General features: G+C 39.8%; 1 protein-coding gene across 2 annotated transcripts in view; it reads left to right on the top strand.

Annotated features, from left to right (window-relative positions):
- The first annotated feature begins 3,595 nt into the window (after positions 1 to 3,595).
- The window catches only part of LOC122819999 (BTB/POZ domain-containing protein kctd15), a 30,283-nt gene continuing 8,447 nt past the window's right edge, over positions 3,596 to 25,431 (top strand). The window contains exons 1-4 of one of the 2 annotated variants that reach the window (XM_044097143.1): positions 3,596 to 4,376; positions 6,628 to 6,803; positions 14,636 to 14,780; positions 19,789 to 20,094. In XM_044097143.1, coding sequence (XP_043953078.1) covers positions 4,368 to 4,376; positions 6,628 to 6,803; positions 14,636 to 14,780; positions 19,789 to 20,094 — 636 coding nt within the window. In that variant the 5' untranslated portion in view covers positions 3,596 to 4,367. The other variant, XM_044097135.1, reaches the window with a different exon arrangement.

Below are 25,431 nucleotides of genomic sequence, written 5' to 3'. Positions count from 1 at the left end.
GTTTTCACCTAAATGTACAGTATATGAGACACTTGGTCTGGGTGAATCAAATAATATCTGGTAAATGTCCTCAAGGTTTGAGCCTCAGACGGAAAAACATGAGAAGATGATACACTTAGAAATGAAGCTGTTGGATGCTTTTGACAAAATATCTAATTATTTTTTACATGCACTAATGACAATAGACATGAATGTCTAATTTTAATCAAAATGCATTGCTTCAGGATAATCAAGTACGTTTTTATGTACAGTACAAATTAAAACAAATGAATGAAACAAACATGAAAACAAATACAGCAGGATTTCAGAAAGATGTGTATCTGGAAAGATACATCTGGTGTTATGGGGTAAAAACTACACATTAAATAGATGGAAGAATTCCCGGACTCTGAACACTATGGGAGAACAATTTTTAAAGTTTTAGCCCTAAAGAGTGCATCTACTGTAAACTTGACTAATAGTGCTGCATCATGATTACAAATTGGCTCGATTACAACAAAGTACCACTAATGGTACTACATTCTGGAGTCTCTCTACATGCTACTAAATTTGGTCTAATGTTTTGTTTGTTTTTTACAAGAAAAAAACTTGAAGTTATTTCTGTTTCTAGCAAAAGATTATTCCGTGGTCTGTAAATGTTCTTGCGGTGAGAGAGTGATTTCAATTGGCAGCACTAAGGATGCAAATAAGAAAGACTCCCTGATAGGAAGTAGAAAAGCTCCAGAGCTTTCTTTTGCTGCAAGAGCAACGCTGGAAGCAGAGACAGACATGGTGATGTCCTCTGTGCCACTTTAAGCAGCCGGCACCACTAATAGCACCTGCATTTGGACCTAGAGGCAAAGTTATTACTGGTATAGGGTCATGCATTAATTCATCCATGTCATTAGCATATGAAGTCTGAAAGAGACTTTGATATTTTGATGGATTTATGCAGCATCTTGCTGCAGATTAAACATCTTAATTCATAATTATGGAGAAATCAATATCAGCCCTTTCATGCATGAATTTTGACTACCTCCTTCAATATTATTATGTTTGTGATCATTTCTAACGTAGATAAATTATTTTCTTTTATTTAAAATTATTTTCAGAAGCACACACAAGAAGACAGGACCTGCCTGTTACATTTTGACATATAGGTGAAAGGGAAATTACTAAACACACATTTACATGTAGATGAAACTAAAATGTGGCTGGGTACTAGCCTAATATTCTTTTTTTACTAGCAAAACATTCCTTACTGCTGAAATAAGTCACATGTTTACAGTAATGATTGCAAGTTCAGGTTAAATATGGTTCATTTGTTCATCTGCATGTTGTTCATAAATGATTTAGCAGTAGCTATATTTGACATGCAAAGGGCAAATACTATGGACCAACTGGGAAGACATTCCAAATGTGCTACGCATTTCCGCCAGTCTACTGGCTATGTGTTTGAAGAACGTTTTTGCATGACTGACCAGTAGGTGGCAGTGTCTAGAATACCACACTAGAGTCCAATAAGGTAGCTAATATGCAAATATACCACCCTCACGCAGAAGAAAAAGCTTTTAAGTAGCGGTCCATTGCAGTAAAGGGTTAATTGTACTTTATGCTTAGAAATGCATTTGAACCCGTGTGTATTCAGAGGGATAATCCTTTAATGAAAACATTAACAGAGTTGCACCTGCATCCTGGGGACCAGACATCAATAATCTCATTACTTAGACCAAATTAACGTCAGTTCTTTCTTCGTTCTCCTTGTTAAAGGAGGGGGAATCTGTTTAACCCTTTGCTCTCCTCAGGTCATGGTCAAGAGGGCAGATATTTTGGATTTTTTTTCTAAAATCTCAGAGCTGTATGCAAATACTCAAGATGACCTACTTCCTCCTCTCAGACACTGATAAAATCCATAAATTAAGGAAATTAACTGATGGGGCCTGGGGCCACTTTGTAAGCTATTTAAATCTTTAAATTTACAACATCCCTCCATACTTCATGTAATTGAACTTACTCCAGGCTTGTTTCCTTTAATGGGAGAAAAAAAAATCCGTTTCTCCCCCCTACAGTTTTTTACCTCTGGAAACAACAAATCTGAGCCAGAGGGTTCGATGCGGGAACGCTCTGAGGCGTGCTCAGGTCCCTCTAATTATACCAAAAGTTGGCCTGCCTCTAGCAGAGACACATGCTCACGCTCCTATCACCACGGCTGTCAAACATCACTAGCACTATCACTTATTTGTATCATTTAATTGCTATTTTTTTGCAAAAAGACAGGTTGTAATGAGACAAAATCCTCAAACGTTCAGTGGAGGGTACCCATAAACATTTGGGTATTTATGCAACATCCTAATGAAATGGATGTTGCATAAAAAAGTCACGATATATATTTATTGCATTTATTTATTTTTATTTATTTAGTGCATTTATCATCCTTTTTTCAACTTTTTGTTTCCAGCGAGCCTGAACAGCATGAGAGTTTGTTTAATTTAATGTCCAAAAAAGTAAAACATGTCTTTAAAAAAGTTAAGTTCAACAAGGGAAGGGTCATGCAGGGATTTCTGTATAAAGGAGGAGAAAGTTTTTTTTTGTTGTTGTTGTTGTTTTTTTTTATGATTCAATACAAGGAAATACCTGGGCACAAACAACAACCAGGGGAGTATTGCAAGGTGAAAACGACTGCTGACAAAAATACTTTTGTAAAAATAACTGCAACCATCCAATCAAGCAACCGCCTTGCTGCTTCAGGACTTGGACAACTTCCTGTGAATGATGATGGAACTATGAATTCTACCAGAAATTGATCAACAACTCATCTCGGAGGTCAAAGATTAACCCAAAAACTACGTCATTAGCTCTGACGTCATGTGATTACAATTTGGTGGTCTGAAGCATTTAGGTGACATATTGAAAATAAAAACAATTGTGACAACAATTGAGTCATTAAGAGGAGTAAATGTTTAGCAGTTCTGTGTGTAAATGTTGCTTGGTATAAAAATCTAACAAACTAAATAACTCAGTGTTAATAACTGGCAAGATTGAAGAGTCCTCGCTAAAATCCTGTTCAGCGTCTAAAGAGTGAAGGAGACTAAAGCTCTGACTGTTCCGTGTAGATGCTGTGGACCAGTAACAAGTTTCTACACTGGTTGGCGCCAAATATCAAGAAACCAACGTGACACCTCTGGAACGAAGCTGGTACAGGGTAATTACTGGGCCCAATGCTGCATCAATTATTCACAGTTATTTACCCACAAATAAACAAACACGCATATAAATAAATAATCCTTTCCTAAGGTGCGAACACCTGCTTCACCCAGCCTTTCTCTTTCTTCATTTCTGCGCTCGCTTTATGTCACCCTTTCCTGGGTAAAATAACAATAATCAGCCTCTATCTTCTTTTCCCAAAAAAAAAAAAAAAAAAAAGTCTGGAGGCTGCCTGGTTTTTCACTTGGGAGAGAGGAGGAGGAGGGAGTTGAAGAGGAGGGGGGTTCTGTGCAGATATCTCCATCTAAGCCCTGCGCTATAATTGAAATGGCGCATTTGGCTGCAGGCAGGTTGTGAGGGCGCTTTCTGCAGCAGCATGCATGCATGTCCATGAACGTCATTTGATTTTAATGGCCTGCAGGAAATTTGGCGTTACAACTCCAGACATTAAGGCAGGAGAGGGAGAGAGGAGGAAGGAGTGAATGGGGAAAGAGAAGGGACACTGAAAGATATTGGCTCAAGGATATCACTTCATTTTTACATTTTTTAACCTGAGACTTTATCAACAAGTTATATGCTGTCTGAGTGAAGGACTATGGCTGCTTGCGTGGTTTAAAACTTTCAATTCAGACTGAAGATGGAACTGTATTCCTTTTAGCTGGACTGCCTGAGGACCTATTACATCAGACGAAATGACAATGATTAAAATCTGCTAAATCTAAATCTGAATCTGACACTTCACTGTTTGGATTCCTGCCCCCCCTCCCCCTAAATCTCAACTTCACGCCGCTCCACTTTTTCCGTCAAAAAAAGAGAGTTTTTCTATCTGTGAAGTCATAATTTGAGGAATAGTGGGGTATCACGTTCTCTTCCTTGAGAAAATTGCCCAGGCGAGAGAGTGGAGTTGAGCTAATTGTAGCCTAATCCCCGGCCCAGAGGCGCTCGGGCAGCCCGGAGCGAGAATTTTCTTTTTTAGCTCCGCTCTGTTATTTAGAGAAGGATTATTGGCTTTCTTTCCTCTCATAACAAACCACAGGGGCAGTTTTCATTTAGGCAAAGAAAAAAGACAGACAAGAGGCAGGAAAAGAAAGAAAAAAACCGGGAGCAGGATTCCAACAAGAGCGCACATTTTTTACGCGTATCCGAATAAAAGCGGAGAAGGGGGGAAGGAGATCATCTCATCTATGTTCAAGGTAAGGACGCTTCCTGTGCGCTTTGGTACAAAGCAGCTCCATGCGGACAGGTCGAGACAGCCTTGCAAATAGAGCCTTTAAAGCCACCGAGACTCCCCCCCTCTGAGAGCAGTCGACCCCGGCCACATCTGAACGTCTCTGATAGGAGAAAAAAAACTGTTTTGCGGGATTTGGTTTAAAGAAAAAAAAAAAATTCGTGTTAGCTCAGTTTCGGTGCGGGGAGCTGGATGCGTGTGTAGTTTTTGGAGAAAAGATTGCGGGGGTTTTAACAGCTGGGACTGACCGCCGGCACGGATTTCATCTGGACTCCCTACGATGTTTGAAACGGTAGGGTGACTATTATATTACGGTTCCATTGCTTTTTTTTAGTCAAAGTGCGAGCTTTGCGACTACGCTGAGCTGTATGGGGGCTGCTGCTGGGAGTGAGGAGCCAGCAGCTGCATTTTTTGTCTTTTCGTTTTGTTGTTGTTTGTGCTGTCTGAACGAGTGTGAGTTTTAATAAGCAGCAGGACATTTCACGTGTATATTCGGCTTTTAATTGTGGGGCAGGAATGAGACGCCATATTGAGCATTCGGAGATTAAAGGCAGAGCGTAGGCTTGTGATGTTCGTGCCTACCGAGCTCTTGATGTTTTCAGCCTCCCGGTGGCATTTTTGACAAGAATATATGTCGAAATTATGAGACATCCGAGTTTTGAAAGTTGCTGCTGTGGTTTTGTGGGGCGATCTGCCACATATTGACTGCTGGTAGGTTAGAAGAAGTAGTTTAAGTAAAAAAAAATAATTAAAAATGACTGACTGAGTGTGATTAGTAGGGCAAGAAGGTGAATTATGGGTCTAATTTTCCATTTGTTCCTTATGCAAATCTTTATGCGTGATGTAGGTTTACTGACCGGACTGGTGCTGTGGACTTGAGAGAGAGAGAGAGAGAGAGAGAGAGAGAGAGAGAGAGAGAGATACCGGTGATGGGACAGGCCCATGTGACAGGAGCAAAAACTTTAATGTTTCTCTAATTTGTTTTTCTTTCTGTATGCCCCTTCTCCCCTTTTTTGACCTTGAATTTGAAATGCAATCCAGTCCCCCCGTGGCGCCTCTTTCTGAGCCGTAGGGATCATTTGGATTCATGCGCAGCTGCAAACTGATCAGTTCTGTACGTTTAACTGAAGTGCATTTTAGCTTTTTATAAAGTTTTTGTGTTATTTTAAATCACAGTCAAACGTGCCAGGTACTCTCATCCTTTTATGACCTACAACTCTTTGCTAAAATGCTGCAAATCGTGATTAGGCTTTCCCAACAGAGGGCAGGAACGCATTTTTGTGGCCACGTAGTGGTTTGTTGGTGAAACATTTGCGCGGAGGTTGGATACTAGACCCTCTCATCCAACCTCTCCTGTTCCTCTTTAACCGCTGCCAGAATCAAAACTTGCCGTGATTGGAAATATTTTCAAAGCATTTATCAGTTAATCAGTTTCAGCTCACTGTTCTGGCCACTCATGCTAAAATAAACTCCCTAACACCAGGTGTCTCAGAATTTTGTCAGGTTTGTTTTGGTTTGGTTTTTTATATGTTCTCTTCCGAGTTTTACTCACAGCGTATCAACTAGCTGATCATTGCCAGTCTTGTCCGTGCGTTTTGTTGCGATCTGGTGCGTTTTTACGCGTTTGGTCCCTATTAATGCAGTCACGTGAGAAGCGATCACCTTGGAGTTTTATGCATTGGGTGCGTGTGTGTGGGGTGTGTGTGTAGCTAAGGTAAAGTTGCACCCCCTAACTTCCCTGCACCCCTCCCGCCTTGACTCCCTTCCTTCTCAGATTGGTGCTTGGTGCGTCTTGGCGCATCACGTCTAACACATAAGGCGACCTTTAATTAGAATATTGCAGCAGCAGTTTATTTTATCCCCCTGGAGGCTGACACCTAGCATCACCCACACCCCTCCTTTTTTCTCTCTCTCTCTGTCTCTCTCTCTCTCACACACACACTCTCTTCCTATCTGTCTATCTCTCTCTCAGCCCTCTTCTCTAATAAGCATCCTCCTATCCTAGCCCGCGGTGCTGCATGAAAAGATGCAAACATACTTAATTAGAGCGGTGGCAATAATTTCCAAGCTAAATATGCGACCAGACAGACATGGAAGTGATCTGATAGCATTCAGAAAGGATATACCCTCTTCTTCCCTGTACAGGATCACTGTGTAGTGTTTTCCGCCCCTCCTTTACCTTTGTTCCCATGGCTTTTCTCTACACTTGCTTTCAGGAGGGAAGAAGCATGTCACGGCTGTCTCTGACCCGGTCCCCGGTCTCTCCCCTGGCCGCTCAGGGGATCCCTCTGCCGGCTCAGCTGACCAAGGCGAACGCCCCCGTGCACATCGACGTCGGAGGACACATGTACACCAGCAGCCTTGCGACCCTCACCAAGTACCCAGACTCCAGGTAAGAAGGGTGCATTTATTATCCCTTTTTTTTTTTTTACCTTATTGACTAAGTTCAGGTGAATGAGGTTTTTTTTAAAAAACCAGTAACTTATTAATAACTACTGACAAATTAACAAGTGATTACTAATTATCTAACCCATTTAATTCAATCAAACAATGGAAAACACGCACTTATTTTAAATCGAATAAACTGGTGGTATTGTTTCTTTAATTGATGGAACCGGATATAAAATTATTTAACCAGCGTCACTGTCGTCCAGCTGCTGTGTAACTTCTACAGTGAAGTCAGTTTAACAGCAGAGATGCACTGATCGGGTTTTTCCTGGCCAATACCAATTTTCTCTGAGTTTATTTGTTCTGGTTTATAATAAGGATTATAGCAGACAAATAGTTTAACAGTGGAGGACGTTTTGACGGAAAAAAACTATATTGAACATCATAGCTATAAATCAAATCATTTGCTTATGTATTTTTTAAATGAAACTTTAGAAAGAAGCCCTGAGTATTTTTTTTGTTGATCAAATTAAAGATATAAAATTATGAATGTTTTTTTTTTTCTTGAATCATTTATTGAATACATTGTTTTTTCTGTTTTATCTGCTGATTTATGGGTCCATTTCTGACCAATTGAGCAGTGCACTCCTGTTTCAAAAACTTGTGAAGCAATGTAGAGACATTTTATTCCTCTCTAAACTGAACATTTAAACATTTAATTTGATGGTTGTTAGATTGGTTTTGTTATTTTTACTGTTATTAAACTTAATTTGTCTCAGTCATGTACCCATTGAATAATAACAAACTGCCTTCTGAGGTCAGACGTATCGTTCTTTGACATTTTTATTTACTAATTTATTTCAATATAAACTCATGAGGATGCTACATATTGACTCTTTGCTGATTTATGATCCGTTTTATTATTGTTATTATCTGTACTTTAACACTGACTTTGCCTCAGGACAATTTAATACTGTCGAGTGATTTAGTTAACAATTTTGGAGCCTTTGCTCCAACTCCTGTCTTACTTTCAGTTTTCTGCAACACAGGATTAAATGACAGATTATGTTTAGCAGGAAAACCTTTACTTTTTGAACTCCCAAGTTTTCCACCAGACAATCTTGTATACATTATAATAATAATATTCTATGCGTAAATTTAAGAGAAGAAGGAAAGGACAAGGTTTGATGAGTTGCAAAATTAATAAATTTTATTAACATAAATATCCTTTATTTTTTTTTTACCATCATAGAGGCCAGTTTTTAATGTCTCTCATTCATGACCCCACCTTTAAATGCTATCACATATAGGTGAGGTAAGGAGAGATACAATAATTTAAAATGCTGTACAATTTGTACCCCAGGAACTAAGCAAACATATTCAAACATATTATTGAAAAAGGTTATCTTTGTGCTTGAAAATATGAATAGATAGACTATTATGCTAAAATGATTAAAGACTTAAATTTCAGGTTCTGAGATAGCAACATGACTAAATAAAACTTCTTACCTTCTGGTTTAGCTTTTGGTTTTAGTGTCCCACTCCACTTTTTATAGTGGCCCACATCTGGACATAACTTTCTGGAGGCACAGCTGCCAATAAACCAGTTTAATACTGGCTCTTCAAGGTTTAGCTGGGATGATTCAGATTTGAAAGAACTAGTTGAAATAATCTATTTTATCTCGTTATTAGCTCCATCCTGAAACGGTTACTCCACAATCCATAGCACTGAAAGCAAACAAAACTAACTCTGGAGCCTCCACTGATTTGAAATGTCTCCCCTTACGTTTTACAGCGTTTACGTCTAATGCACAATGTCATTTGTTGCATGGTAGCGCCTTCAGTTGTACGTCAGCTGAGTCCCCAGTGGACCAAGGTAAACATGCACCAGAGTATCTGCCAAATTGGCTACAAGAAAACCATCCATGTAATCCCTTGGTAATAAAATTATGATATTCTGTAAGTCTACAGACAGAAAATCCCTGACAGCTTATTCTTTTATCCTGCTGCAACATAACATGAGTTAAAAAAAAAAAGAACGAAAGAAAACGTCTCTGCCCAGGCAGCAGTTTAATGTTGTTTTTTTTCTTATCAAAATGATTTCCTGCGCGCACTTTCAGCTGTACTTCAGGTTCATGCAGTGGGTAGTTTATCGTTTATGCTGAGTGCTTCTCCACTGGTGCAAATTTACACCATACAAAGAAGTTATTTAAGCGGTGACACACACACACGTACACGCATGCACAGTTCAAAGTCCGCACAAAGCCAGTCGGAGCATCCACACTGTGCTTTTACAGTGGGAGTAAAGACTAGATATTAGTGGAAGTTGGTTGGAGCGCTCCTTCCTCTTCCTCCTCTTTGCACACATGCTCCTTTCCTTCCTTTCTCTCACTCCCTCTATCTGTCTCTTGCTGTTTCTTTCTCACTCTGGATCACACACACAAACACACGCACATATGCATACACTCATTGTTTCGCTCCCTCTCCCAGCCTCCTCAGTGTACAGTTGCCCTCAGGGCTCCACTTTCCACTGAAGCCAGAGGAAGGAGGGGCGCCTTTTGTGTGAATTAGGATAATGGCTGACAGCAGAAAGCAAAACAATTACACTGGCATGAGCATGTGTGCCGCGCTGAGCCGCGTTTGGTCGAGCAGGGCACCACGGGCGGAGCGCTGAAAACGTGACAACCGAGTGAGAGCGGGGCTAAAAGACTTTTGAAGTCGCTGATTACTTTTAATAGATTGGCCCCTAAATAATGCAGCGTGCCAAGAGAAAGTTAGTCTAGTAACTAATGTGTGGATATCCATCTTCTTCTGTGTGGGCCATATTAAGGGACAGGGGTCATGAAACATTGATGTGCACTCTGTGTAGCTCTCAAAGAGGACAGCCTCAGCAGTCACTTGAACAGAAGCTGAAGAAATTAGGGGAAATGTTCCTGAGACATGGAAACTGTTCTGGACGTTTAATTTTCCTGTAAAGTTTTTAGTGGGCAAAAGGGAGACATCAAGAAAACATTTGTAGTCCCTACCAATTGACCTAACTAACAGTGGGATTCTTCAGCTGATGTAAGCTTAAGCAAAAAAAACCAAAATAAAAACTGTATTTTTTCTCAGTTTTGTTGTATTCTACTCTGAAATGTTATCTAACAACATTCAGATGTTTTAATGCAACTGTAGGAATTAAAGAAAAATTGTCCAAGGTACACTCTGGAAGTTTTCCCACCTAAACACCACTTGTGATAAACTGGTTCTTGTGGTTAGCTCCAACTCTTTGTTCTTTTCTGGCACTGAAAAACTGATGCCACCTTGGCTCCAATTGTAGGCCAGAGCAGGGAAAGAACTGGAGGCGAGATCATAAGAAGCTACAACCAATCAAAATATAAAGATTGTAATGTCTAAAGCTTCAATGTTGTTATTGTTTTTCATCTAGTAAAGAGTCAAAAACAGTGAGAAACTACGACTTTAACCAAAATTTAAAATGAACGTCAATTCTGATATCAACGTTCGGGAATCAAAATGTGCTTACTGTCCATAAACTAATCCCATAAATGCAAATTCAGACTCTATTCTTAAGATCGTAACGCATCATTTAAACATATCATTTATATGCTGTAATCCCGAAACCTGTGCCTTTTTAACAAAGTTAGTACATACTTAAAAATCAGCTAAATCAAAAACTATACTTGAGTTCCACCCTCTGGTGGAGGGTCCAAGTACTACAGGTGTTATCTGTCAGTTTTATTAAGAAGTATAAATAAATACATGTAGGTATAAATTATATTATCCATATAGAAAAATATAAATAAACAGATATTAAACAAAACAGTAACAGCTAAAAGCAACAGAGTCATTCAGTAAATATTAAATATTTATTAAAAGCAAGTGTAATTTGCTAATCATATAGTTGTGTTATACTGGTGACTACATAGGATGATTTGTGGTATTTTTAATGTGTTTTACCGTAAATACTAAAGTAGAAACAGCTGTTTATATTTAGATCTAGTTGTAAAAATATGATTTTTGTTGTAAACCACCTCTCTTTGCTGTGATCCTTATCCATAATTCAATATAAAACTGACAGCGGATCAAATATTTAATGGATGAAGTATTTACACTGTGGCTATGAGTTGCCTCTGTGGTTGTGGAAAACCAAACCAGTTAAGATTCACACCGGCCTCAGTTAGACTCGGCATCCTTAATTGTTTCATTGTCGTAAATATTAGATTTGAACGAAGGACGAATTAGGAATCAGCTGATTTTAACCAAAGAAAACGTGTCGTCAGTGTTGACCGTTCTGATGTTTAAAATGGAAAAGCATTTAGACTTCAAATGAAGCTTCAACTGTTTATATCTGATTATGCTTAATACAACCATTAATTATTGCAAAATTATAAAACAAATATTTTAATTGAGATGATTTAACCATACTGAGGTACTTTGTTGGAAATAAATTTCAGTACTTCAAACATATTTTCATATTTAGCTTTACATTGTGATAGATACATTTTGTTTCTGGTAAAATACAAATTTAGCAATTCTTGGCATTATTGTATCTGTCAGTAAGCTTCAAGGACGGTTTAGAGTTTATATTCTTAAAACCTTCCTTTTTGGACCAAGGCTTTCTTGTGTAGTATATGTTTTGGTTTGTTTTTTTAATTTTGGCGTTTGGTATGAATATTTTCCCCTTAAGTAGCTTAAAAACAAAGCCTTTAGGACTGATGACTGTTTATGTAACACATGCAGTCATATCATATGCAGTGGGAATATGTTAGAAAACCGTTTTTGGTCAGCTTTTTGATGAAAAGTTTTAAGTACTACTTAATGGGTAGTGGAGAAGAGGGGTAAACCATTCTGCTTTAAAAAAGTAAAGTTACTTTTTAAAAATCTGATTTCAAGTTGTCCTTGTTTTTGAAGAACTGTCCCTTAATGACTGAATGACTCAGTTTCAGGCAGGGCCACCTTCACTTCCTGCTCTCTAGTTTCCCTCTTTTGGAAACCTTCAGATGTCAGATTTCTCTCCATGTGTTTGTGTTCCTCCATAGTGAGTTATGTCCATTAGGTGACCGTTCGAGGTATAGCTTCCTTATAGCATAACAGAAACGAGGGTAAGGGCTTATTAGCACAACATCAGAGGGTGATCTGCTCTCTCTTTACAGTGGTCAACAAGACAGGAAATGCATGACATAAGTTCAGTCGATTTGCCATTTAGAGCTGCTGCCAGAGATTTAAGCGTTCCCTTAAATGTGATAAGCTCACAAACCCAGCTTCTTCCTTCTCTCTGACTCTGTTTTTATTTAAGTTTTACATTTTTGTCTCAGTTCACCACTCCTTCATTCCTAATCTTTGTTCTACTCTGTTTTCCTCTCTTAGCCCTCCCCTCCCTGCTCATCAGTCTGCTCTTTTTTTGTTGTTTATCTCATCTCTTAATTTTTCTACATAACCACTCCCTCACCCTTTTCTTACCACCTACCTGTTAATAACATCCCCTCCGTTCACCCCCCCCTCTATTCACCCACCCAACTCAGGGATTTAACAAAAAGGAAAAAAATGAGGAGACCAACAGACAAGAGGGAGTGGTGGAAAAGGAAAGAAAAAGAAAAACAGGCAGCATTTTAATTGCTTTTTTAAAAAAAAAAAGTGGAGATGAAAAACAGAGTTAGCCTGGAGGGGTATGGTGAAATTCTAGCTGGAAGAATTGCAAGACCATATGAGAAAGGAACACCTCGGGCCAAACAGGGAGATGAGTATTGGTTTTTTATAAAGCATTTTGCATCGATTTCCAGAGAGAAAGCAAGCAAGGGAGAGGATGGAGACAGGGTGCGAGAAAAGAAGAAGGAAGGAAAGAGAAAAAGAAAGAAAGAGAGACGGAGAGTGAAAAAGATGAAGAATGGCAAGAGGGGAGGGAGAAGCGTCTTTGCTTCCTCACACAGTCGAGTTAAAGAAAACAGAGGCGGCTAGTTTGACTTGATCACTCAAGCTAAAAGAATCCATAAGACACGAGCTGGTTGTAAATTCAATAAAGTGAATTTGTGGTTGGAAACACGACTGCTGTTGGTGTCCTGACATTCCTACTCTTTTTTTAGTAGTGATCCACTGATCAACCTTTTTCTTTGAGGTCTGAGCTGCCAATTTTGAACAATTCAGTTTTCTTCCCTGAAGAAACATCTACTGCTTGTCCTTCGATAAGACAGAATTTATGCATCAAAATATTTGACCATAATCTCATTCTGATATTTACCAAACCTAAAGAGGTCAAATGAAAGTACATGCTGTGAGTACTTTGATACATTGAAGACGTTAAAAGTAGGATTTCTCACCATTCAACATTTCAATCGGCAGAGTCAATTTAGAGAAAAATTGGTTGACAGACTGGAACATCTTTAGTTTTAAGTGTCTCCAACTAAGTTTATTAACTCCAGCCGATGCTACTGAAGGAAGCATCGGCTGGCCAATTTGCAAATTTCTTTTATGATTTCTCTTGTCACCACCGGTTTGTCAGCCAGCCTGGAAGCTGTTAATATGATTTAAACCCTGATTACTTAAAAAAAAAAAAAAAAAAAAGTATAACGATTGGAACGCGGTGGCCTGCCAAGACCTCTTTGTCAGTGAGCTGCAAATGTGTAGTGAATATGTAAAAGTGGTTTCGTGCTGCAGATTGTCCACATTGTTTATTTACGCCAAGCAGACAGTTACAGTTAACGGTTAAATAAGGATATGTGGCAACTAGAAATGAGCAAACAGATACAGTGGAGGTGGTTAGATGAGATTATTAAAGTGAGAGTTGGACCTGCAGGACACCCGCATGAAGGCGAGGGGGCGGGGATAAATATCTGTCCATGGATATCTGGAGGCGTGGGCCAGCACTGTGTGATGAAAGTTTAAAGATAATAGCAATTTCTACTCTTTGCCTTGATGAGCCCCTGTAGCCAACATCAAATAAGCTCTTAATCATGCAACACACTGAAGGACGGAGGGGGGGAATCAAGATACTGAGCAGCAACAAGTGTCTAATTACTAAAACAAAGTTGGCTAATTTTAGATGAATGCTTAAAAGTCTGAATCTAACTAATATTTTCTTGTTAATTATCATAATTTATAATATGTAAAAAAATATATACTGCAGTATGTGTAATATCAGTGTTATTCACAGAAATGCAGCTTTGTTGAGATTTTTTATTGGGTGTTCATGTCTGCTCTACAACATTTACAACAACATGTACATTTTCAACATATTTATTTATTTGTTGTTTTGCTTTTTGCTCTAGAGTCAACTCTCTCTGGCAGATTTGTTAGACATTTTCCAAATTGCAAGTCAGGCCACATTGCATACAGAGAGTGCTGCTACTAAATTCTATTTAAATTCATAAGAAAGTTAAACTGTAACAGTAAAATATATTTTTTTCCGCATGCGTCCCTCATTTTAGCATGTGGCCCTTCCCCATTTCCTCCCTCTGATTCATTTGCACCCCTCTGACAGATGGAATAATAGAGCTGTAATGCTACATTCATACTATTAATTTCTGTAAGTACACGCAGCAGACGTGTGTGTGTGTGTGTGTGTGTGTGTGTGTGTGTTGTTTTAATCTCTCTGCAGAAGGGACACTTCAAACAAGTCTGGAATGGGGGAACTGTGCCTTAAGCCCCTTGTTTCAACCTGTGATGCTAATGCATTTCAAGCTTAGTGCTAATAAAATTGAAAAATAAATGGAGGGTAATTGTTTCATGCATTTGAAGGGAGCTGGCTCATTCCATTATGTGGTTGTGTTTGTGTGTGCGGCTGTCTCTCTCTGTGTGTGCGTGTGTGGGTGTGTGTGTTTGTGTGTCTGTTTCAATTTTCAGAATCAGTCGCCTGTTCAATGGCACCGAGCCCATCGTGTTGGACAGCTTGAAGCAGCACTACTTCATAGATCGGGACGGCGAGATATTCCGCTACATTCTCAGTTTTCTGAGGACCAGCAAACTGCTGCTTCCAGAGGATTTCAAGGTATTTCTGGTTTCACATGAACTCTTTACCATCTTCTTGGTTCCTTTTGAAAAATTCATCCTCACAGCAAAGTGCTGTTACTACCATGTTTTATTGATGTGTTCAGGATTCATACGCAATGTTTCTGTGAAACAGTGTGTTGTTTCCCAGCTGAAATGTTTAATGTGGGACTGCACAGTGGCGCAGTGGCCAGGACTGTTGCCTTGCAGGAAGAAGGTCCTGGGTTCGATTTCCAGCCCGGGGTCTTTCTGCACAGAGTTTGTATGTTCTCCCTGTGCCTGGGTGGGTTCTCTCTGGGTTCTCCGGCTTCCTCCCACAGTCCAAAAACATGACTGTTAGGTTAATTGGTCTCTCTAAATTCTCCCTGGGTGTGAGTGTGTGTGTGAATGGTTGTTTGTCCTGTATGTCTCTGTGTTGCCCTGCGACAGACTGACGACCTGTCCAGGGTGACCCTTATCACATTCTTGCCCGAAACGTTAGCTGGAGATAGACACCAGCAACCCTCCTGACCCCATTAGGGACAAAGTGGATGGATGGATGTTTAATGTGGTTCTCAGCTGACTGGAGCATCTTCTTCCATGGGTTACTGGATTTTTGTGGCCTTCGTTCAACAGTTTGATTTTCTCTCCACTCTTCCATAAGGTGCCAGATTTGTAGAGTGCACACCTAATAGTTGTCATGCAGACTTATTCTTCCACTGTGGAATTTTTCCACAACTTTCTTGGTCTTCATGTTGCTGATTACTCACTAATGTTCTCAAACAAACCTCCAAGGGCTTTAGGGAACAGCTGTGCTTAAATTACACACTGGTGGGCTTTATTTGCTCACACTTAGATCTTTTTTTATAGTTAGTTGATCTATCACATAAAATGCCAATAAAATACATTGTAGTTTTTGTAACATTTCTAAACTGTGAAAAACGTGAGGGGTACTGATATTGTTCAAATTAACTGTGCATGGATTCGTCAGTGCACTGTTCCTTTACACTTTATGAAGCACCAGATACACTTAAGCCTGAGAACTCACACTTGGTTTGTGTTCAGAGCTTGATTGATGAAGTTTATTCTAAGTAGAAACAGGCACCATAAATTATAGTTTCTTATCACACTTGGCCTGTATTAGCCAATCAAAAGCACATGTTCGTATCAACCAAGCACACACTATCTAGTTGTGTATCAAATAATGTTTTGCACATGTCAGTTTCCTATTGGTGATGTTTTTCTGTACAACAGCAGATCTTTTGAAATGCGCTGCATATAAAATGTAACATTTATGCCCAATAGCATATATGGCTTTGCATTAATGACTGTGCCTACAGCTGGATCCTTCTCAAGGTTTTATTTGGTGCTACGGCTTCCTAGGTGTACACTTCTTTCCGTTGTGCAACCTAAAGTGACCTTTTCACTCGTTCATCCTTCCCCACAAGGTAGCAAGGCGAGGCCAAGCCACTCAGAGCCGGGGGCCTGCTCCCTGGGCCCCACGGATAGTAGGAACAAGAGCCAAACCTCAGACAACAGAACATGACATGAAAGCCCTGCATATTTTGGCAGACGATTGCCTGACTCATAGCTGATTACTTTTTTCCTTTTGCATCCACTCTCCCCTCCCCCTTTCCCTTGCTTTCTGTGAAGTCTTGACAGTCCAATCAGGCACCACGGTTTACACAGAAAGCGTTAGACTTCATTGTTTCGACTCATTACGACCTACTCGCATAAACCTGTGTTGATCTGCATACCTTTCAATTTGCGTGAAGACAGAAGAAAAAAATGCAAATAGTGCGAGGCGGAATTGAGCATGTCCTTATCTGAACACAATCAGGCTTGCCGTCGCCCCAGGGCCGGGTCTGTTTCTGCTGCTGGCAGCCGCAGCGCAGTGTGTTTTGCTAAATCAATGTGAAAGTCTGAGCAGAAAGGGAAAGATTTTTTTGCAGCTTCTATCAGTGGAGCAAAATATTCCCTATTAATATCCTCCCCTGGACTCATTATTCAAACCACAATTAATCAGGAGAGTGTAAGCAATGCTCAGTCACAGGGAGGGCATGGTTTAAAAGTGGAGCGAGTTAGTGGTGTTCATGTCAGATTATTCAGTTAAATCAACTTCTTCTTTCTTTATGTATTGTGTTCTTATTCTTGCGACTGATCTGCATTATATGGAAGTTGACTGTATTTTTTTTTTTACAGCGGCTTGTTTAATCAACATCCTCTGAGCTTCTACTTGTGTGGTTTAGTCACTTTTTTTAGTTTAAGAGACACAGCAGGTCTTTATTAGTCAGACTCCCTCATAGTGACATCCTCCATCATTTTTCTCTCCTTCTTGTCTTTATCCATCTGTCCCTCCCCCTGTCCTTCCCTGAAATGTTGCCTTGCCGTAAGGCTATCAGGTCGGATCATTATTTTGAAGCTCAAACGGGCTGTCTGGACACAGGATTGGGGGATGAATTGTCTCGTAGAGCTGGCAGCGTTAACAGCAGCTTCAGCAACCAGGACAGAGCTGTTGGCCTTGTCTCCCTCTCATCCTCACCTCAGCACTTAGGATTACTCTGTTGTTTTCTACGCTGCTCAGGATGACTAAAGTGCCTCGCAGACAGACCCCTGTTAAAAACATATCCATCCATGGCTTCAGACCTGTGAAGGATGAGGAGCTACACTTTGATACAGAGAGCCGCCTGAAGGGGGGCGTCTCGCTATGAGTTTTGTCAGCAGCAGCAAGAAGGCCGACAGAAAGGAAAAAAAAAAGAGAGAGAAAAAGGAGGAGAAAAAAGGGGAAAAAATGGACCCACTATTCCTCGTTCTCGGTCTGAAATCCTAAATATTAGAACTTGAGCTTAAGATGTGTTGCGTCAACTCTGAGACCAGATGGAGTTGTGTTTGGGAGTCGTTCCCACGTCTCAGATGAAGGCTCCATTCAGATGAAGGGGTGAAGAGTGACAGAATGTGACAGAATTAGGTTTGCTGCCATCTTTTGTTTCTGTGTCCTGCAGTAGGCAACAGAGGTAAAGATAAACAAATTTAACACTATCCACCTGTATGTTACTTAATCTCATTATAAGCCCAGCTGTCCTGTGAAAGCCTCAGAGGTTTGTGAGAGAACTTTAGTGAACAAACCCAAAGACCAAAAGATGCAGCTAACAGGTCAGGGATGAAATCGTGGACAAAATTTAACAGATATTTAGTTTATGAAACAATTTTCCAAGTGTTGAACATTTCAAAATGCACTGTTCAATCTATCATTTGAAAATTGTAAATTTTGAATGATAGATTGAAAATCATTTGAAGATGGCAATGCTGTAAATCTACCAACACATGGCTGTTCACCATAGCTAACAACCAGCTGTGGGAAAGCTGCAAAGCTCCACAGGTCAGGTGGGATAATTTGTTGACAAGACAAATATTCTCCATAAAAATATGCTTCTAAATGTGGAGGAAACTGACATAGTCAGATGAGTCTAAAAGCAAACTTGTTTGGCCTAAATGTGGACAGAAACATGTTTAAAGCAAATCTCTTCTACGATGTCTGTCAGATGTCACAGATGACTGATCTTGTGATTTCACAGACGGAAAAAATGGGCTGATGTTTCAGTTTCTGGATGTGCAAATCTGTTAACAATATGAAGTAGATTTTAAAGAAAAATAATTCAACAATATGTCGAACCAGTTAGACTGAAAAGCAAAAGTACTTGTGCAGCCTTGTACTAGTTGTGTTCACTGGATGAAGCATATACAATTTTACAATTTATCATTAAAAATTTGCATTCTTACTTTTCAAAGGTTTTCCGGATGTTGTTGTACCTCATGTTCTTGTTTGGCTGATACATATAAACAGACGATTCCAGCGTGGATCTCAGCAACATGCACATAATGTAGAGAAAATATCTGCGCGTCAGGGATGACAGTTCACAAACAATGACTGGATTAAGCTGTCATTCTTTTTCCTTGTGAGACACTAATCAGAACAGAGATGGATTAATTACTGATTGTTTAGCAAAAAGATTTGCAGGGTTTAGGTGTAACCTAATTAGATCTTGTTCTAAAAGGAGCTTAACATCGCGCCACAAACCTTATTAACATAACCCCTGATATCCCCCCCACCCCCCTATATGAGGAATTTATTAAAAGGCTCCTTGGCTGATGACTGTCCTCATGTTCACTTGCACATTTCTTCCTCCTCCCCTGTATTTTCTATGGTAGTGGTGAGTGATGGTGCCATCTGGTCTTGTGGGAAATTAGAGGCAAGCGCACCGGGGCAAATGGCCCCCAGCTAGCCCTGCCCAGGAGTGAGAGGGAAGCAAGCTGCTGCAGACTGTCTGCACACAGGAATGCACCATCACACTTTGCTGGAGCACCACTGATGGCCTTTCTGGAGTCAGCTAGCCAAAACATGCTAAAGGCCAGCACTGCTCTGCCAAGAGCTGCAGTGGAGGAAAGCTGCTATGCTTTGTTAACTGAGAATGTTGTCCTGCTGGTTGAAGGCCATCACTGATCATAGTTTATTGTTTCTCTCTCAATCAGATATGTATCCGAATTAGTTCTACATACGGAAGCGACACAGATCAGATTTTTTGAGGGGGTGAAAAGATCAGAATTGGGTCTTATTTACTTGCTATATGTGAACCTAGCTGTAATCTCCCCAAAATGACTTCTGTTCTTCTGTTTCCATCTGAGAAGTTCTCTCAAGTCCAGACTGCTCTCATAATAAGGAGAAAAACCTGCAGATATTGAGCTATTATGGTTTTCACTACTACTGGAAATTGCACAAAAAGGTACAGAAAGTAGAACAGTCTTTCTTAACTATTCTTTATCATTACTTTGTGGAAGAGAGGCAACAAGGCCACCGGTGCGCTTTAAAAACACACACACACATACAGTATAGCCTCTTAGTTAGCATGCTTAATATTGCACAGCACTGCACTGTTTTCCATGTGACCTTGGTGAAGAGATGTAATATAGTGAAAGATGGTATGTTAGTCACACATATAGCCAAAAGGACTGTAACTCATTTGTCTGTGTAGGACTTCCACCTGCTGTACGAGGAGGCTCGTTACTACCAGCTGACGCCCATGATCAAGGAGCTGGAGCGCTGGAAGCAGGAGCGCGAACAGCGGCGGATGGCACAGCCCTGCGACTGCCTCGTGGTCCGGGTCACGCCCGACCTCGGTGAGAGGATCGCCCTGAGTGGGGAGAAGGTCCTCATAGAGGAGATCTTCCCTGAGACCGGAGACGTTATGTGTAACTCAGTCAACGCCGGCTGGAACCAGGACCCAACGCACGTCATCCGCTTTCCTCTCAACGGCTACTGCAGGCTCAACTCCGTGCAGGTAAGGCATCAAGGAGAATATTTTTGATGCGTTACAGACATTTAAAAAAATAAATACCCGTAGTTAACAGTCACGTATTTATCAAATTTCTTGGAAAAAAACCCAACTTGAAATGTAACTAATTAGCCACAGTGTTGGTGTTCCAGAACGCCCACCCAGTTTACGTCATGCTCTCATTAATACAGGAAAAACATTTCTGAGCAGCTTGAAGGAGGATGTGTGTGTCTAGATGAGCTTTGGGCACACACAGTCATCACTAAAATGATATTCAGCTTTAATATGGAATATGTCTTATTATTTGGCAAGGACCTACAAACAAAATGTAAAGATAAATTTTAGGAAAGCAAGCAAACAAAATGTTAGATAGCAGTAGATATGCAGCTTCTTAATATCACCTGCATTGATGTCATCATGTTATTATTATGCAAAGTGTATTTTAATTATTCGGTCCTTTGCCTTATTTTTAGTTCACACACTGATTTTGGGTGATATATTGTTGTTCTCTTACTCAAAGATTTAGGAATTGTCAAAAAATCTTTATTCTGTCTCAGTTTCTCTTTCTAGCAAACATTAGAGCATTCACAAGAGTAATGTACAGAAAACAGCAAAACCACAGCAGTCTCCTTCAAAATGACAGTATTTTTTATTTTTTTTGCAGAATTGACTCTTGATGCATAGTTGATTTTTGATTATTTTGTTTGTTTTGTACTGCTGTGCATGCTATATTTATATGCATTAATTTAATCACACAACTCTTTCTTCTTAAGTCGACAGCTGGTAGAGTCTTTTGCCTCTTTTGCTGAAGCAGAGTTCATGCTGTTGTTGAGGTACTATAAAAACTACCTCAGAAAACTACTTTTACAGTTGTGTTAACCACTAAGATCTGAGAGCGAAAGATCGAGGGGGAAAGTAACAGTCTCACACCACGGGCTCGATATAACACACTTAGGAGCCCACAGCCACGAATAGACTAACACACAGAGGAGCCTTCACCCCTGCAGCAGCCAGAGAGAGTCTCTCCGAGGCAAGCTGGTGCGCTCTGACACCTCTCAACCTCCCCCCCTCACCATATACCCTCTGTCGGTGTGAGAGACCACCTCCAGGGAGGTGAGCGCAGCGTGCGGGACAAAGCGTGTGTAGACTGCGGCCATGTTTTCCTGCAAAAAAAATGAAGAAGAGAAATGGAAAAGGGGGGAAATGATATGCATAATTTACGCTTTACTCCTTTTTAAGACACAGCTCCTTTTTTAAAAAGACTCCAATATAACACCGCTTAGGGCAATTGAAATACACGTATTGCATTTTTTAATACCATACTTACAATTTCTCAAACAGCCTAAACCAGTTTATACTTCCTTTATAGATTTTTAAATGACTTACAATATAATTAATTGGCCGCATCAACTAACACAACATTCTCCCACTCTGTTTACCAGGGAGACTGGTTATAGGATGTGAGTTCATCTGACGAACGCAATTTGAGAAGATACTTTATTGTCGTCTCCGATCTTTGTTTTTTCCCATTATGAGGTTTCTCCTGAAGGTGAGGTGAGCTGAGAAGCTCCTGTCAGAAAAAAAGCGCTAATGGCAAGTGGAGCTGGATTGTCAAGGTTTTACTGGGAGCGTCTCCCAGTTAAAGAGTTATAGACACTCCTGTGTGGTATTAGGAAAACCTGTTTTTGTGGTATTGTTGTTTGGTATGATTAGCATTACAATAGCCCTTAAACCTTTTCAACCCTCAACCTCAAACAGTTATATTTTTATTGGGTTTTCATGCAATAGGTCCATGTACATTCAAGCAAAATAGCTTTAAACTTGTTTCACAAATAAAAATTCAGAAAACTGTCCTGCAATTCAGAAGTCATCTATCTAATGGGTTTAATTTTAGTTTAGTTAAAGTTTAATTTTAGTTAAAGTTAAATTTTAGTTTAGTTGTTTCTTCAGAGGTTTGTCAGAGAAGCAAACAGATCATAGTTGAGCTTTTTGTTTTACATACATGACAGAAAATATACACTGTGCACCATCTTCAACATTTCCTCGCAGTGAAACACGGTGGTAGCAGCATTATACTGTGAAAATTCCTTTCTTTAGCAGGGACAAGGAAGCTGGTTATATTTGTCTGGTTATATTCCAGACAAATATTTGCCTGTTGCAAACAGCAGGCGTTTGGCTTTCAGTCGGATATCGACATGTCTTGGTTTTCACAGATGTCCTTTGTTCAATCTTGATTAGCTTGAGCTATTAGCAAAGAAGAATGGGCAAACACGTCTTTTTGCAGATGTAAAAATCTGAAAGAAGAATTCCCCAAAAGACACATATCTATTATTTCCCTCCACTTCATAATAGGACTCTACTTTGTTTAGGCCTATCACATAAAATCTCAGTAAAATACGTTGAAGTTTCTGGTTGTAATATCACAAAGTTTGAAAATGCTAGAGTAATACATACTATATTATTTGTACGCAGAGCATTATTGTATGTCGTTAGAAATATAATTACTTACTAAATATAGCATCCAAGTAGCCCACTGCGACCGTGATTTTGCACACATTCATATTGCAATGACAATTATGATACAATATGCTGTGCAGCTCAAGTAGTGGCAGTTGCATACACACATATACAGAATAGGTTCATTAAAAAAAACCAACTAATCATAACAGATGCAGGGCCTGGTTCAATGAGTCTATGCAGATAAGGATGTAAAGAGCAGATGGAGCTGTTGTTTTTTTTGTTGTACGGGTAAATTTTTCTAAACAACTCGCTCATGTATTATGAACTGCAGGTATGAGAATGTTTGCTAAATATTTCTCGTCTTACTTGCAAGACAAAGAGCCTCTGATCTGATTTCAAGTCCAGGCATTAACCCTGAGGAAACGGGCTCACCACCCCACCCTGCCTGCAGCGTGAAAGTGTGAGGAGGGTGTGGATCAGAAAACCTGTTAATACAGGAGTGCAAACATTTTTGATGAGAGTTTTGAGAGGAAAAAGAAAGATGTGTGAAAAAAAGCTTAGATCATCTGCAGCAGTTTTATCCTAATTTCATGAATGCATTCTTTGAACTTATTAAAAAGTTTCAAAATTGGAATAAAATTTAAATATTAAGCTAATTTCGCCCTGCCTTTTGTTCTTCTGCATCCAAATGTGGGAGAGTGTGAATAAACAACTCCACCTTGGCACGTGATTCTCCATGAAGTCATGACTGGAATTTTGTGAATAATGCGAACCACCTGCGTTGCTGTGTAGAGCCAGCGCAGGGAAGCAGAAAGAAAGGAGGGAAAAAATTTAACCTAAGAGTCGCAGAGGTGTAAAAAGACGCGTCCCAGCTCTGGAACCTCGGCTGCTGCTCCATACATCACCGTGATGAAGCGCTCAGATCACACCAGAGCCAATCCGTCCTTCATCAATGTGACAACAGCGGCAGAAGTGGATAAGGGGCCTGTTCCCCCCTCCCACTGCCGAGGCGGGGTACGCAACATGCTGCAACACCCTCTCACATGTCACTCTGCCACTCCATCAATCCTGAGTTGGCTGAGTAGGGAGAGCAAAGCCCATCAGAGCAGACAAGGCCACACAAACACCTTCGCACGCTCCTCGGTGGCCTGAGTGGCAGAGACAAACTGTAATACTGCTCCAGTTTTTAGCTCCCTTTCTGTGGCACCTTGGGTCCAACGCAAAGTGAGGCTGAGCAGGAAGCTGATTGATCTGACAGGTGGAGACGTTAAAAACCAGATTCCTCTAACTCCTCCGACCCTTAAATAGGCCAGCCTTCATATTAATATTTAAATTTCTGAGTTTATACACTTACACACACACACTAAAGATTTTAACACTAGAGAAAAACAACATGAGCAAATCTAAAAAAAAAAAACAAAACACTAATTAATGGAAAACCTTGCCCTACGTAAAAGGTTTATCTTCCCTAAACCTTAAACTAATTGTGCCTAAATTGAAGGCAATAACTACAATCAAGCGTTGGTGATATCTGGGAATGAATTGCGGCCCACTCAGCCACATCAGAGGGTTTTTGACTGTTTAAGGTCACGTCTCAACCCCTCAAACGGTTTTATGATTCAGCCTCTTCAGTACCGTCAGTTAGGTTGTTTTAATGAGCCATTTGGCTGCAGACTCACTGTTTCTCTTTCTATTGCAAAATTTTCAATTTTGCCAATTATGGCAAGTTAAGAATCAAAAGCATCCAAACAGCTCCAAACCATTACACTACTGCTACCATTTATGACTTTTATTGTTATCTTCATTTTCTGAATTGCTGTGTTAATTTTACATTTGAAGTAAAGCAACACCTATTGCCATTGTCATACCACAGAATATTTTCCTCAAAGTCACAGGAAGTCTTTTAGTAAATGTCAGATAGACCTTTGTGATTGTTTTGCTCACAACTTGAAACTCTCCCATGGATGCCATTTTTGCCGTGTCTCTGTCTTACTGATGCTAACTGAGGCGGGTGAGACCTGCAATGCATTTCATGTTGTTCTGGGTTCTGTTGTCGCCTCTTCCACGAGTTGTTGATGTGGTTTTGGAGTAATTTTGGTTGATTTCTCCATTCACAGATAATAGCTTTTACAGTCTTTACTATAGAGCCCAATATCATTATAGCCACGTTATAATAATACTCTCCACGCTATTATTTGGGATCTTGGGTTTATGATGCAACCTGGTATTATTACTGGCTGCTCATTTTGCCACCCACTTGAAAACTTCCTATAGAACCTGACCTTTGTTCGACTCAGATTCTTTGCAGAGTACTAAAGTTTTATAGATTTGAAATCTAAAGAGAAAAAAATGTTGAAATTGATCAAATGTTTTCAAACTTCATGTAAAATTCTATGGATTTATAAATGTAGGCATCAGCAGTGAAGGAGGTACTTAAATGTTTTATTTGAAAGAAAAATGCAATTCAACTTTTACACATTTTTTGGAAAAGTCCACTAAAATAATTTTTTTTCTTAATAGAAACGAAACGCTGAACATTACAGAATCATATTGCTTAGTTGATATATTGTTGCAGAGAAAGTAGCTTTTATAGTTTGTAGTAGTTTTAAATTCAGATCTAAAGTGAATAAAATGTAAAGCAGCTGCACAATCCTTCTATGCGGTGGGATATGGAGTTAATTTTAAATTTTTCTTTTACACTGACCTAGTGCTATAAAGAACAAAACTAGTGACAGTAAAGTTTTAGGAAAGGGATGGAAACCATCAATTTCTCAGGTGTTGTTTGTTAGTTTAGTCAGAACTTTCATGGTGATTGTGGACATCTTTAAACGTCCATTTGCTATAATAAACCTAGCTCATTTGCTCCAAGCTCTGTCTGAAAAT

Source organism: Gambusia affinis, linkage group LG02 (assembly GCF_019740435.1).
Source record: "Gambusia affinis linkage group LG02, SWU_Gaff_1.0, whole genome shotgun sequence".
Classification (NCBI taxonomy): domain Eukaryota; kingdom Metazoa; phylum Chordata; class Actinopteri; order Cyprinodontiformes; family Poeciliidae; genus Gambusia; species Gambusia affinis.
The sequence above is the reverse complement of the archived record's forward strand: the minus strand, read 5'-3'. Positions and strand labels throughout refer to the sequence as shown.